Raw genomic sequence first — 15,122 nt, 5'->3', positions numbered from 1 at the left:
CATTGAATGGAAAAAGAATAAGACAAATTCCAAGCTCATTATCATCTAGGAGGCATCCCGCAAAACTTCATTATCTATGATTAAAGCTTGGAAAATTGTCTTCAATATTTTCTTTCTAGGCTTAGGTTTTGCACAAAAACTCCGGGTTCACAATGACGCTATTAAAGTGTCATTTGTATGTTGAAATAGTGTTATTGTGAACCCGATTTCACCGTGAAACCGGTTTTACAGGAAACCACCCGTAGATTTTGACGTAAGCTTGGATTATTCATTTAAGATCATCTATTGCCTCCCAAAGTCTTCTACGTTATCTGAAAAAAGAGTTCTAAACTCGCTTTCTTTCTGTCTTTCTGGGCAGGGAGATTAAGAAATTTACTATTTAGGATGAAAGTGATGTGGTCCACACCAAAATAATTCTACTGAGACGTCCCAAAAAGGAAAACAAACCTATTACTAATAGAGTGAGACAGAAGGAGTAGTAATTATAAATATCATCTATCTCTCGTCTATTCAACACCAAATTGTACAAAAAAAAACACACAAAAAAGAAAAAAGAAAAATGGCGCTTGTATCAACACCTATTGCCGTTGCCATATTGATGCTAATAATGATTGTTCCAAGTAGGAGCTCCGACCCGGTTTGCCCTCCGGGTTACCCGACCCATGAAACCCCAGTGACCCGACGAGACAAGGACTTGTTCAAGTTTTCATTAAACATGGAGTACTTGGAAGCTGAATTTTTCCTCTGGGGCGCCTTCGGCTACGGCCTCGATCGCGCCGCGCCGGCGCTCGTCAACGGCGGCCCTCCGCCCGCCGCCGCGCAGAAAGCCAATCTCGATTCCCTTACCGAGCACATGATCGGAGAATTCGGCCTGCAAGAAATAGGCCACATCAGGTAACAACTGCTATCGACGTATCAATTTTGTAAACTTTGCAGAAGATCAAAGTTGGATTTGCTAAGTGGCGCAGGTCAATCGTGAGGACGGCGGGCGGATTTCCTCGGCCGCTGATGGATCTTAGCGCCGACAACTTCGCGAAGCTTCTCGACGGAGCCTTTGGTTGCAAAATGGAGCCGCCGTTCGACCCTTACCGCGACCCCCTCAGCTACATGATCGGCGCTTACGCGTTGCCCTACCTAGGGCTGGTGGGCTACGTCGCCGCCAACCCTTTCCTCGTCGGTGATATCTCCAAAGCCGTAATTAGTGCTCCTACACATGTTCTATTTTACTTTTCTTGGTAAAATAATTAATTAATGATTTGGTATGTTGATTTGGGGCAGCTTTTGGCGCGGCTGTTGGGGGTGGAGGCGGGGCAGGACGCGGTGATAAGGGAGTATCTGTACGAGCGGGCGGCGGAGGTGGTGCGGCCTTACAATCACACGGTGGCGGAGTTCACTGCGCGGATTTCTGAGGTGAATAACAGATTGGCTAAGTGTGGGGTGAAAGATGAAGGGATCATTGTGCCGCGGTATCTCGGGGCGGAGAACCGGACGGAGAGCAACGTGCTGTCGGCCGACGCCAACTCTCTCTCCTACAGCAGGACTCCGCCGGAGCTATTGAGGATTCTGTACGGCACCGGAGACGAGCACGTTCCCGGTGGGTTCTTCCCGGAGGGAGCCAACGGGAAGATAGCCAGAGACTTCCTTTCATGAATTCCTATCATTTCTATACCATATTCTATTGTGTCTAAGGTGATCGTCAATAAATAAAATAGTAAAAACCTACCAAATTTTACTTGTGACATTTACATTATAAGATTTTATATGTATAAAGAATAATTATGAATTTTCACTTAACCGATCATCTATCCATCTAATGGGCAAGTATAGCGTGCATGCCCACCACCATCTACCCATCGTGGGTAAGCATAATGTGCATGCCCACTACTAATATGACAATTTTAATTGAAGTAAGTTATGTTAATTCTCAATTCTAATTAAAATTATCACATCAATAGCGGACACGTTATGCTTGCCCATGATGGTTAGATGATCGTTTATGTGAATTTTTATATGCTATGTAGTTTATGTAATAGACGATTACATTTGATGTTATTATACATGTAATGTATTATGTCATTTGAGATTCAGTGTATTATATCCTATTTTTCAAAAATTTTGTTTGATGAATTCTAAATTAAGGTATATAAATTTTAGGGTTAATTGCATATAAATTACTAAATTTTCAACATATTCTCATTTTGTATACAAATTTCAAAATATGTAGTAAAATTAGTGAACTATAAATTTTTCTCATTTTACATACTCACCAATTTTTCGGCCAAATTTGTGCCTGAGACGATGTCGTTTTCATCCAACTCTACAGTACGACATTGGTTCTATTTTTTTTTATGTGGTCATATTTATGCCACACAAGCATACTTATTCCAAATGAGCTTATTTATATCATGTTACCACATTGGAAAATGAGCGAATATACAAATGAAAAAAAAATTAATAGTTCAATAATTTTAATAGTACATAAAAGTTCAGTATTTTATATGCAATTATAAATTTTATTAATTTTTATTTTTTTGAAATATAAATTAAGTAAAAAAACGTAATATTAAAATAAAATTTAGTTTCATAAAAAAAATTATTATTATAATAAATACTAATGAGACACGGTGATGACGCATACAATATGGTACTTACACTTGAATCCCATCCAGTTTTATGCAGCTACGGTGCATAGCAATTTAAATGTACTTTACTGAATGATTTTTCAATTTAAATGCAAACAAATAATTTATATATATATATATATATATACATATATATATATTATATACATTGGTACGCATTAATTATGGCCTTTTGGTTATGTACTCATGTAAAAAGCTTTAAATTGCTATTATGAACACCCACCATAAATATGGCACATAGCTTTTGATACAAATTTTAATAAAACATAAATGGAGTTGATAGTGTAGTAAAAATCTCATTTTAAATATAAGTAGAATGGTGTTGACCTTATTATTAAAAATAAATATGACATATTTTTTTATGAACGAATGAAAAAGAAAATTACTATAATATAATTTTTAAGGATGGATGAAGTACTATGTTCTAATGTAATACTAGTTTTTAATTTTTAGTGTTACTAAATAACTATACTTGGAAAGTAACTTTCCTTTACGTAATTAATTAACTAGCGCGACCTCATGTGTGTGAACAGTGAGGTCCCGAGTTCAAACCCCACTGCTCCCCCTCCCCAACTCCCCCAAGTCAAAAAAAAAAACTAGCCCATTGGTGAAGTTAGTAAGAATCTAGTCCATTAAATGCATAATGTACTTAAATGCTCTGTTTGGGCGTGATTAAAATAAAATAGAAAGCCAAAAATTAATATCACGATAAAACTCCAATTTATACGTTAGTTCCAATAGATAGGACAATCATTTATACTTGTTACAAAAATGTAAGCCCTTCACGTTTTAAGAGATGCATAGTCAGGAATTGGATAGAGAAATATTCATGTCATATTGCAAAATTAAGACGTAAATCATTGACAAAAATTGCTACATTTAATATGATAAAGAAAAGAGACTGCACGCCAACTAGGCTACAAACCAATTACTCAATGTTTGTGTATATATCTGCATGAATCCAACCAAACTCTACATGATTCTTCCGTTTTATATTTCTCTAAGTAATTATTATGACTATGAAAATAAAATGATCGTTCATAAAAATAGAATTGCATATTGGATATTGAAAATGAAACATAGCGCAATTTTAAATACAAGAGGTCCATTGATGTGGGTTAAACCCAAACCGTAATTAAGGAGAGAATGAGAAGACAAACCGTTATCGTCAGGGGCATATCATGTAGAAAAAAATATAGAGTACTGTATAATGCCCTCCAAAATTTATTACCTTTTTTTTTATCACGGAAAAAACTTCATCAATTAAAAGGAAAACACGGCACAAGCAGTACCGGATTACAGAGCAAGAAAAAAACAGAAAGGAGCCTGCGAAAGGCAAACCAGCAAACAGACTAAAACAACTCCAACGCTAGGACTCCATAGAGAAATTCAAGGCCTAGAAATAATTTGCTCACCCAGGAACCAAGATCTAAAATCAGAGGATGAAGTCGGCAGCTTGTAAGCAGAAATCCAGCCCCAAACTCTCGCTTTAATCTCAGCCAAAATGTTGTCTTTACTCCAACTACCTTGATTAAACTTGCATTCGTTCCTTCCTTTCCACACACACCAAATAACACAAATCCAAATACTCAAAAGAATATCAAAATCTGCTTTTTCACCAATGGAACTGAAGGCACCGAGGTGTTCTTTCGCTTTGGTGTGTAAAGCCGAAGTCTTCCCAATCCAAGAAAGAACAGAGTACCAAATCTCGGCTGTCCGATTACACGAGAAGAACAGATGATCAGTGGATTCAACCTGTGTGTTACAGAGAGCACAAGCCGAGTCCAAAGTCGACAGCTGAACTTGTCTTCTAAGGAGATTGTCTGTGGTCGCCATTCTTCCTTTCAGAAGTCTCCATGCTGTCATTTTTGCCTTGAAAGGTGCTTTTGCTTTCCAGATCATGGAGAACTCCCGATCACATTTCTCATTATTGTTGTTACCATTGGATTGACAAATATCACCATATGCCGCTTTAACTGAAAATTTTCCTTTTGAATCAGATTTCCACCTCCAGCCACCTTGTTTACCTGCATAAATTTCAACATTACCAATCAACAAGGAAAGGTTATGGAGCTGGCTAAGTTCTCTCCCCCTCAGCTCTCTTGACCACCCCAGATTCCATCTCCACTCCCCCTTTACCCAATCTCCCATACTCCTAATAGTCCCTTCTTGGTTATTGCTAATGCGAAAAAGCCTAGGAAAAATATCCTTAAAGCATTTCTCTCCAACCCAAACTTGATCCCAGAAAGAGAAACTCTCGCCCTCCCCAACCACAACCTCAAGGTTCTCCCTCAGCCATTTCCCATTTTCCCCCCAACTCAAACTCAAGACTTTCTTCCACCACCCCGACCTCAGCCCCTTGCTCCCTTTAGTAAAAAAGCCATCGCCATCCCACCAAATTTCACCTCTACAAACCCGAACTACCCTAGCCCAAAGAGAGTCACCCTCAGTGAGATAGCGCCATAACCATTTGGTCATTAAGGCCTTATTGAACCACTCCAGATCTTTAAGGCCAAGACCCCCTTGATTATAATCACAACAAAGATCCTTCCATTTGACCCAATGAATTTTCCTCATCTCCACCCCCCCACCCCACAAAAAATTGCACATAATAGATCGGATTTTAGATAACACTCTTTTGTTAAGAATAGAGAAAGACAGTTGGTAGATAGGGATAGAGAACAGGACCGAGCGAAGTAGAGTAACCCTTCCGGCAAAAGAAATTTTCATATTTTTCCACTTTTCAATTTTCCTCTTAACTTTCTCCACCAAAAACAGCCAGTCCTCCGTGCGAGAAAGACACGAGCCAATTTTGATACCAAGATATTTGATGGGCAGAGATTCGAGCCGGTAATTTAGAATCCTTGTCATCTCTTCATTTTTGTCATCTGTCATACCAACCCCCACCAGCCTACATTTCTCGAAGTTAACCTTTAAGCCTGACATTAATTCGAAAAGCTTAAGAATGCATTTGAAGGCCCATGCATTTTCTCTCTTATCAGTTGCAACGAACATCGTATCATCAGCGTACTGCAAGTGTGAAATCTTAATTTCCCCGTTTCCAATCGAGACCGGCTCCAGCAGATCCTTAAGAACTGCTCTTTCCACCAAGAGATTAAGGCCTTCAGCCACAATAAGGAAAAGAAAAGGTGAAAGAGGGTCACCTTGTCTAAGACCTCTCTCAAGGTAGAATTCGCCCGAAGGACTTCCGTTAACCAAAACGTTGGCCGAAGCTGAACCAAGGCATCCTGAAATCCAACGTCTCCAAGTGGGCCCAAAGTTCATTTTTGCAAGCATAATATCCAAGAAGGACCAGTCAACAGAATCATATGCCTTAGCGAAATCAATTTTAAACATCACGGTACCTTTCTTTCTCTTCTTCGCATCATCAATTAATTCGTTGAGGACGATCACGCCGTCAAGGATGTGCCTTCCCTCAATGAAGGCACTTTGGCAATCATAAATAATGAGGTGCACCGCCTGCTTTAGTCTAGAAGCCAACACCTTGGCGATGACCTTGTAGAGACAATTTATAAGGGAAATAGGTCTAAAGTCCTTGAGTTCGACAGCATCTTCTTTCTTCGGAATTAAAGCAACAAAAGAAGGATTACAACCTCTTGCCAGCTTTCCATTTGAATGGAACTCTTTCAAGACCTCCATCAAGTCGCCTTTGATCGTCTCCCAGCACTTCCTCATAAAAATAAAATTAAACCCATCGGGACCGGGACTCTTTCCCCCCTCACAATTCCAAACGGCTGCTTTAATCTCTTCCTCAGTGAAAGGGTTCTCAAGCCAGTCTCTGATACCTGCTGGAAGTTGCTTCACACCAAAATCATCGGGAAGAATAGGTCTAATTCGATCTCTACCTCTGAACTGTGCTTCAAAGTGCGATTTAATCGCTCTTTTAACTTCTGTTGGTTCTTCAATCCAATCATGCTGAACAACGAGGCCTGAAATCTCATTCTTGAGTCTTCTTCCATTAATCACCTTGTGGAAGAACCGAGAATTGACATCTCCATCAACCAACCACCGGGTTCGTGCTTTTTGAGTGATGAGGCTATCTTTATTCTTCATTTGAATTATAAGTTTTGCCGCTGCTTCATTCCTCTTAATGACGTCTTCTTCCTCTAGCCCAGCGTTACCGTCTTTTTCGTCCCATATTTGAATTTCTTCTTTCAGATTTTCAATGTTCTTATCGATCTGCCCAAAGCTCTCCTTGTTCCAGTTCTTGAGATCAGCTTTCAAACGTTTTAATTTCTCTTTAAAAACAAAGCTGCTCCATCCAGAAATTCCTTCCCTATGCCAAGAGGCGTTAACCACCTTCTCAAAATCCGGATGACTAGACCAAGCGTTGATGAAGCGGAAAGGTTTCGGACCCCAGTCGACCACCTTTGTTTCTAACAGGATCGGGCAGTGATTCGAGATTGTTCTTTGAAGACCTTTGACTCTTGAAGAAGGCCAAGATGACAACCAATTTTCATTAACCAAAAAACGATCAAGTTTCGATTTGCACGATCCGTTGGGTTGATACCAGGTAAACCTTCTGCCCTGCAGACGAATTTCCACCAATTCATTTTTCCTAATAAACTCTTCAAAAGCCTCCATGTCCTTTGCCGAGGGAGGCCCCCCCTACCCACCCTTTCATTAGCAGTTCTAATAGAATTAAAGTCTCCTGCGATACAGACACACTCATCTTTGTTTTGATTAACCACTACTCCAAGCCTATCCCAGAGAATCTCTCTATCTTTCAAGTTCTGAGGAGCATACACATTGATCAAAACCCCTCTAAGGTTTCCAGAAAGCCACACACCATTGACAACCAAAGCTCCCGAGCAATCCCAGAAGCTTGAACAAGAAAAAACCTGCGGATTCCAAATTGAAAGTAAACCCCCGGAACGCCCCTCTGAATGGCGATATGCAAAAGCAAAATTGTTCGATCCCCAAATACTTTTTAAATCCAAATCACAAACTTTTTCCAGCTTTGATTCTTGAATAAAGCAAACGTCAATTCCCTGTTTCTGGATTAACTCCCTGACTTCTCTTTTCTTGATCTTACTCCCCAGCCCTCGGATATTGTACGAGACCATCTTCATTGATGACACCGTTTCAGGGACTCCTCTGTTCTTTCTCTAACCGCTACTTCCGCCAATTGGTTTGCAATCTCCTCATCTTGGTGAAGACAATGAAGCCCAAGTTTTTTACCGAATTCCCAGATTTTAATACCTTCCTCAGCTTCTCGGTGAAGGGTATCCAAACTCGTGTCTTCTGATTCTTGGTTCCTTGTTTCCGCAACCACACATCTTGCCTCCGCCGAGTCTTCAGTAGGATGTATTGGAGAATTCCCCGCTCCTTCCAACTCTTTGAGGTTATCTAATTTTGAACCCATCTTCTTGCTTCTAGGCTGCAAGAACCGTCGGAGCCCTAGTTTAAGAAGTGGCTCCGTTCCTTTTTTCTTCTTATGAGTCAAATTGTGCCCTTTCAAGCTTTTAGATTGTCTGACCAACTTAGGCAAAAAGTGCTCTTGTTGTTCCAACTGGGACCCTCTTCCAGAAAAATTGGGCTCGTTGCTTTCTGAAATAATCTCCGCTTCACTTGATTCTTCCTGATTAGAGTTGGTCCAGCCCACTTCATCACCATTGGGCCCAGAGAATTCTAAAGGAAAGAGATTGGTAAGGCCCAATGGGCTGTGATTATGATCTCCGCACAAGTCTGTAAACGGACCTTCCTTGTTCTCAGATTTTTCTGGTGGGGCCCCAACCTCTTCGATAATTGTAAGAGTTGTCTGAGGAATCTTGGTCCCCAATGATTGTGTATTAACTACACGCGTGCAATCAACTTCGGGAGCTGAACCGTCATCGGCGCATGGAGCAGAAACCGAAGAGGTTTCCGGCTGTTGAGCAACAAGCACTCCATTGACACTACCTCCCTGTGAAAAAATATCACCGCCGATTTGAGCATTTGCCGGAGCAACTGGAACCCCATCCTCGACGTCTTCAGCCTCCGAGCTTTCATCGTCGTATTCCAAAAACTCCTCTTCAGCCTGAGGTAATCCGTTGGCCTCCTGATCACTGATCTCCTCAACTCGAATCTTGAAGTGAGCCTCTGCAATTCTGCATTCAAAAGTTCTATTCAGAGAGGCTAAGCCTGTCGATATTTGAATAAGGGCAACATCCAAGCGATCTCTTGACTTTGTTCTTTCATGAACCTTCAGCACCATACCCAATCGAGCTCCCGCGGAGTAAAAAAAACGAGTATTCCAAGCTTGCAGCGGAACGCCAAACCATTTGGTCCATACCGACCTCTGAGTACAAACATCGACGTACGACCATGGCCGTAACCATTCAAACCAGAAACTAGACCATTCATCTAGACCCTCCAGCGACTCTTTAACCGATTTTTGATTCAGACTTTGTAAAAGCACAAGGTTTCCCCCCATTGTTGAGACTTTGAGAAGGGATGCACATTCACTGTTGATTTCTTCTTCGAAATCCTCCCATTCAAATTCAGATTTAACGTAACCTGTATAAGAGTTCCTGGCCCACTCAATCTCCTCCTCATTTGGTTGGAAACCAAAGATTTCATCTGCAGGGGGTGTGGGACCCTTAGTTGTACGACCCACAGCCTCCGCAAAGGATTTCATAGCTTCCCTCTTTCTCTCTGGAACTTCATGCGCCGTTCTCCTTTTCATGTCGACCACTTTCTTCCCCTGATTTCCAACAGCAGCCCCTTGCACCTGTCTACTTCCTGAGACACCTAAAGCGGGTCTTTCGAATCTAGGGATAAAAGCCCTAAGTTTATAGCTACCCAGCCAGATGTTATTCAAATCATTCAGGAGCTGTTCCTTATCAGAAATTTTGTCAAACCTAACAAAACCAAAAGGTTTTCCTTTGATGTCTCTTTTCTTTGGGCAGAAGATGTCGATGACTTTCCCAATCTTGTTGAATCTTCTCTCTAGAGTTTCGAACCAGGTACCCTCCGGGAAATTTTTGAAAAAGAAGGTAACTTCGTTCTCATCGATCCCTTTTCCTTTCACTTCAGCAGCTGTCTGAGTTTTAGGGTAAGACCTAAGGTTGGGATTATTTGGATGCCTCACCGGAAAGCGCTCGGGACGGGTTGAACCTACCCCTCTCCTCCTCACCACCCTCCACTCTCCGTCACCTTTCACTCTCTCACTCATTTTTATTCGGTTTCCAAGAATAAAATTCATGGATAAGATAATACTACGATTTACTTTTTAAAAATATCCTTTAAAAAATGTCACAATATTCTTCCAATATTTAATTGTACAAACTATATAATCTATATAATATATACTCCCTCCGTCCCTGAAATAAGTTCATCTTTTTCCTTTTTGGGACGTCCCCCAAATAAGTTCCTCTTTCTTTCTTTCCATTTTTGGACAACTACCCCACCACTAGTAATACTTTATTTATTCTTACTTTTCACTTTTTCACCACTCTCAATACTAATTATAACATTTTTTTTCACCTTTTCACCACTCCCAATACTAATTATAATATATTTTTCTCCACTATCAATATACTTTACCATTTTTCCTTAAAACTCGTGCCGTCCCCAAAGAGGAACTTATTTTGGGGACGGAGGGAGTATAAAAGAAGAGTTTTTTTTCCTCCAATTTTTCTCTCTTTTTTTCTTTCTCTTCTCCCATTTTTTTAAAACTATTTTTATCTCTATTTTTCAAATAATTTAATCCTTTTCTAAAGATTATCAAATTTGATTAATGAAGAATATGCATCTTAAATTTAAGTTTGAGACAAATTATTTAATAAGATACAAACAATCATCAAAAATTAATTTAAAATGAATAAATTATGATAACTTTAATATATTTTATTTTCTCTCTTCTTACAACTTTTTATTTATGTTTGTGTACGAAAATAATTATTTATTTATTATGACGTATAATAATAATAATAATAATAATAATAATAATAATAATAATAATAATAATAATAATAATAATAATAATAATGTGTAATGTTAATTTTCATTATCAAAAAATTTAAAATTATTTAATAAGTATAATTATCATTACACTTTATACAAAATTGAAAATTTATGTTTTTAAATTCGAGATTTTATTGAGTAATTTATATGAATTATTTTATTTATTTTTAAAACATAATTTGCATTTATTTATATTTTTTATTTGATTTAATATTTATACTTATTTATTTAAATATGCCGGTTATTGTTATATTCGCCGTGCATTGCATGGATGGGCATACTAGTATACTATAGTACAAGAGTAACACTTTTTGTTTTGTTTTTCCTTTCCATTTTCTTTTTCATTTGTGTTTTGTTTTTTTCTTTTTGTTATTTTTATTAATTTATTTTCAAAACTATAGTAATTCCTTCATATGTTATATTTTTAATTTTGAGTTCATTAAATTTATTATGGTATAATTTTATTGAGTAATTGATCGATGTTCTCAACGTATGATATTATTTCATAATTATATTTATTTAAAAAAAATTAATTTGTTATTTCGAGTTAACTAATTTATTACTATAATATATTGTCCTATAGTATATTTTTATTGAGTTATCGATTGATGTACTCAACGTATGACATTATTCCCACAACTATAGTCATACATTTATGTTTAATAAATTTTATGTTCACTAATTTGTTACTTCTTATTTATTAATTAACATATAGTTTTATGAAATAATCAAAGAAAGTAGCTAGTTAACGTATGATATTATTCTAAATATTTTAGCTATCCCTTCCTATTATTTTTTCAAGTTCACTAATTTATTGTAACATAATGTCCTATAGTATAATTTAATTTAGTAATCGATCGATGTGTCACGTATGACATTATTCGAGTTCTTAAATCTATCTATGACATTAATTTCACCATTATAGTCATTCATTCATTTTAAATTTATATTTTTATTATTTAAAGTTCACCAATTCATCATATTATAATACCCTATATGGCTATATTATGATTTCATCGCGTAATCGATCGACACATTATTCTCACAATTATAGTCATTCCTTTATATTTTTTATTATAATTTCAGTAATTCCTAATATAATATATTATGATATAATTCTATTATTTAATCCATCAATGCAATGTGATCAACTTATGATATTTTTTTCGCAATTATAGTAATTCATTTCTATTTTCTAATGTAATAATAATCAAATAATATAGCCAGCCTATATACTCTTAATTATTATAGTCATCTATTTATATTTTTAATTTTATAATTTTAATTTCAACAAATAATAAAACACAAAATAAAATAGCAACAAAAGAAAAATAAAATAAAAGAAAGAAACTAATAGTGAGCTATAAATTGGAACTTATCACTAACCGATTCAAACAAATCGCCTCCCAAACATCACTATAATCCTTTGTCATCTTACCCAATAGCGATATCCGTAGTATTACATTCAACATAATTATTCTTATATCCCGAAATAATAATTATAATAATAAATTTAAATTTAAATCTATATAATATATGAATTTAGAATGTTAAGTGTTGAAACTTTAATTTTTTAATTTGTTACTACCCAAAAAAAGAAAAAATGCATTCACACTCTAACTCTCTAGATGACTCGAACTCTCAATTTACTGATTGAAGAAAAAACGTCTTATCAACAGACTTTGTTTCATTATCCCTAAAAATTGAAACTTGATGATGCTATAGTACCTTAAAAAAATGGTGGAAGGATATAAGCTATAGTATATCCTCTTACCGAAAGTAATTATGTCTGGAAAAGAGTCTAACAGTCTACCAGCACTACAAGAAACTGGGCGATTAGCGACGGAAAATTTCGTCGCTAATCCCCAAATTTTCGTCGCTATTTTCAATTATCGACGGACGGCCGACGGAGGCCGTCTTTTGTCGTAAAAGTGATCGTTAAACTGAATACCGATGAAATTTTGGTCCGTCGCTAATTTTCGAATGGAAATAACGACGGCGCGGCCGTCGGGGGGAAAACGACGACAAAGGCGACTTCAGTCATTAGCGACGGAATTTTCCATCGTAAATAGCGACGGACTGAAATTCCATCACTGTTCGGCTGGTCCACTTTAGCGACGGACTACGATTCCGTCGTTATTTATCCTCTCTATATTTAGCGACGGACTTAAATTCCGTCGCTGATTTAAAAAAATAAAAAAAATTGTAATTTGCTCCAGCTATCGACGTCCTGTTATACACTTTTATTCTACTATATTATCAATACACCAATCATCAAAAACACAAAATCAATAAAATATTAAAATTCTAAAAGATCATTCATATATAGTCATAACATAACATAACAAAATATTCAAGTGTTAAGAAACATAATAGAAATAGTCAAGTATTCAAAGTACATAATCACAACATAATAATCAAGATGAAGGTCCGGTGGGTGGAGTGGGTCCCGTAGATCCAGGTGGAAGCCTAGCTAATATCTAGTCGAGCATACGCTGCTGAGCGTCCTCGAACATACGCTGCTGAGCCTCAAATCGAGCATTGGTCTGCTCTTCTTTCTGCCTCATCTCCTTCTTCTGTCGTGCTATCTCCGCTAAGGCATCCTGCAACTGCTGCTCCATGTCTACAAGTCGCTGTGGATCGACAATATGGCCATGGAACTGAGATGTACCACTCGACTGCTCACTACTCCTATAGCTGGCTGCAAGTCCACCAACTCCAAACATTTTCTTCTTCTTGTCGAGTCCACCAACAGCCTCCACATACACCTTGTTCATATCGATCTCTGGTGGATCAGAATTGGTGAATTATAATTAGACGGGTATAAAGTTTGTCGGTGAATTGTTGTAAATTATGAGTTATACCTAGTGTTGTTTAGAAAATCGAGAGAGAGAAGCAAAGTTGAGAGCACGAAAGTCTGATTGCTGTAGTATTGCAAGTGAAGATAGCGTAGATTACAAAGGGTATATGCATGGCTATTTATATATTACAAGCTAAGGGCAAAATAGTAAATCCATTGCGAGAACATGCGCCTCGCGTGGTCGAGGGTATAAGAGTAAATTTGCCTTCAAACGGGAGATTTCTCCGCTTTTTTGGTGATCTCTCTGGCGAAGGCCATTTCTCTGACACGGGCCATTTCTCTGGCAGGTGTGGCTTCTCTGGCGGAGGCCATTTCTCTGACACGTGCCATTTCTCTGGCGGCACCTGTTCCTCTGGCGAGGTCCGTTCCTCTGATAAAGGTTACTCCCTTGCTCTGCACGTATTACTCCTCATCAAGAATCATCATCCACAGGCTGACTCTGAGAAACAACTAATTCCTGCATCTTTTCCTACAATAATATATATATCACGAGTTATATTTGAGAATTAGAGCAATAAAAATAATACTTAAATACGTTTATAATACTTTACTACGTACTCCAATCTGTCTAGACTTCTCGTCTGTATAAGTACCATCCTTGTTCTTATGAAGGATCTCATAAGCCTCGTAGAAATATTCAGTCGGCTCCACACCTTTCCTTTTAGCATATTAAAAAATGTAACAAATATAGATATTATTATTATGAATTTCAATGAAAAAAGATAATATGAATAAAATTTCAACGTACCACGTCTTCAGCATACTGAAGAATAGACCTCGAACCTCCCTTGTGTTTCACTTGACCGGTTCCAGGACCTAAAGGCTCAGACATCCTACACTTTTTTGCTATCTCTGATTTAGCTTTGAATTCATCAGAGTCCCAGTACTTAAGCCAATTAGGCCAGTGATCCTCGTGAATAAAAGAAGGCCTCTTGTTCTTCTTTTTCTTAATGTCGAAAACAAAATCCTTATACCTCTGCGCAGCAACCTCTAACCAAAGCTTATAGACATCTGCCTCTATCGCCGGATCCCATGTGAAATGTTTCTATTCAAACAACAAACAAAATATATTTATAAACACTAACTAATATGTATATGTATTTTGTTAAACAAGTTGAATTAAATTATATTCGTACCTTAAATTCCTCAAAGTACGATGTCTTGATAGCAGGTGGAGTGAGTTTCCAATTGAAACCTTCTGGATTTTGAACTTGCTTGAAAATCTTAGTGACTGTGCCTGGAACCATCCCCAAGGGATGTAATTGGCTACAATTAACATTCAAAGTCATTAGTAATAAAACTAACATTTAATAATTCATAAGATTGTATAACAATAAAAATTATACCCATGTTGTATGACGAGTGTAGTACGTCCAGTGATGGGAGCCTCTGATGCTGCAGTAGGAACTGATTCCGAAGATGAAGGTGAATGAGTCAGCTGTATATCCCGTACAGATGCAGCAATCCCTCCATCTGATCCTGTGGATGATGTAGGGTTTGAGGATGATGGAGCACCCCTACCACTAGAACCTCCTCCTCTCCCACGTAAACCTCTCACACTAAAAACTCCTTCCACCATCTTCAAAAACCAAAGAAAATTTACCATTAACAATTGTTGACAAAAATAATTTGATCTCAGAAATAAATTATCT

At 37.6% G+C, this 15,122-nt stretch overlaps 2 protein-coding genes across 2 annotated transcripts; one reads left to right on the top strand and one right to left on the bottom strand.

Moving 5' to 3' along the window:
• The first annotated feature begins 535 nt into the window (after positions 1-535).
• Positions 536-1,920, top strand: LOC130996872 (ferritin-like catalase Nec2). The gene is made up of 3 exons (XM_057922149.1): positions 536-894; positions 969-1,194; positions 1,279-1,920. Exons 1-3 carry the CDS (start codon positions 560-562, stop codon positions 1,648-1,650), a joined length of 933 nt encoding a protein of 310 aa, XP_057778132.1. The 5' UTR covers positions 536-559; the 3' UTR covers positions 1,651-1,920.
• An 11,962-nt stretch (positions 1,921-13,882) lies between these two features.
• LOC130998578 (uncharacterized) lies at positions 13,883-14,791 on the bottom strand. The gene is made up of 3 exons (XM_057923995.1): positions 14,607-14,791; positions 14,219-14,515; positions 13,883-13,939 (listed from the first exon to the last, which is right to left on the bottom strand). Exons 1-3 carry the CDS (start codon positions 14,775-14,777, stop codon positions 13,883-13,885), a joined length of 525 nt encoding a protein of 174 aa, XP_057779978.1. The 5' UTR covers positions 14,778-14,791.
• Positions 14,792-15,122: the final 331 nt, after the last annotated feature.

The sequence above is a fragment of the Salvia miltiorrhiza genome, chromosome 8 (assembly GCF_028751815.1).
Source record: "Salvia miltiorrhiza cultivar Shanhuang (shh) chromosome 8, IMPLAD_Smil_shh, whole genome shotgun sequence".
Lineage (NCBI taxonomy): Eukaryota > Viridiplantae > Streptophyta > Magnoliopsida > Lamiales > Lamiaceae > Salvia > Salvia miltiorrhiza.
Note: the sequence above shows the minus strand (reverse complement) of the source record. Positions and strands in the feature narration are given on the sequence as shown.

Excerpts from the sequence above, each read along its gene's own strand:
- LOC130996872 (XM_057922149.1), top strand. The coding sequence starts at position 560 with ATGGCGCTTGTATCAACACCTATTGCCGTTGCCATATTGATGCTAATA. Across the intron at positions 895-968 it reads CAAGAAATAGGCCACATCAG|GTCAATCGTGAGGACGGCGG; the intron begins GTAACAACTGCT and ends TAAGTGGCGCAG. Across the intron at positions 1,195-1,278 it reads TCGGTGATATCTCCAAAGCC|CTTTTGGCGCGGCTGTTGGG; the intron begins GTAATTAGTGCT and ends GATTTGGGGCAG.
- LOC130998578 (XM_057923995.1), bottom strand. The coding sequence starts at position 14,777 with ATGTTAGTTTTATTACTAATGACTTTGAATGTTAATTGTAGCCAATTA. Across the intron at positions 14,516-14,606 it reads CGTACTTTGAGGAATTTAAG|AAACATTTCACATGGGATCC; the intron begins GTACGAATATAA and ends TTGTTTGAATAG. Across the intron at positions 13,940-14,218 it reads TTCAGTATGCTGAAGACGTG|GAAAAGATGCAGGAATTAGT; the intron begins GTACGTTGAAAT and ends ATATTATTGTAG.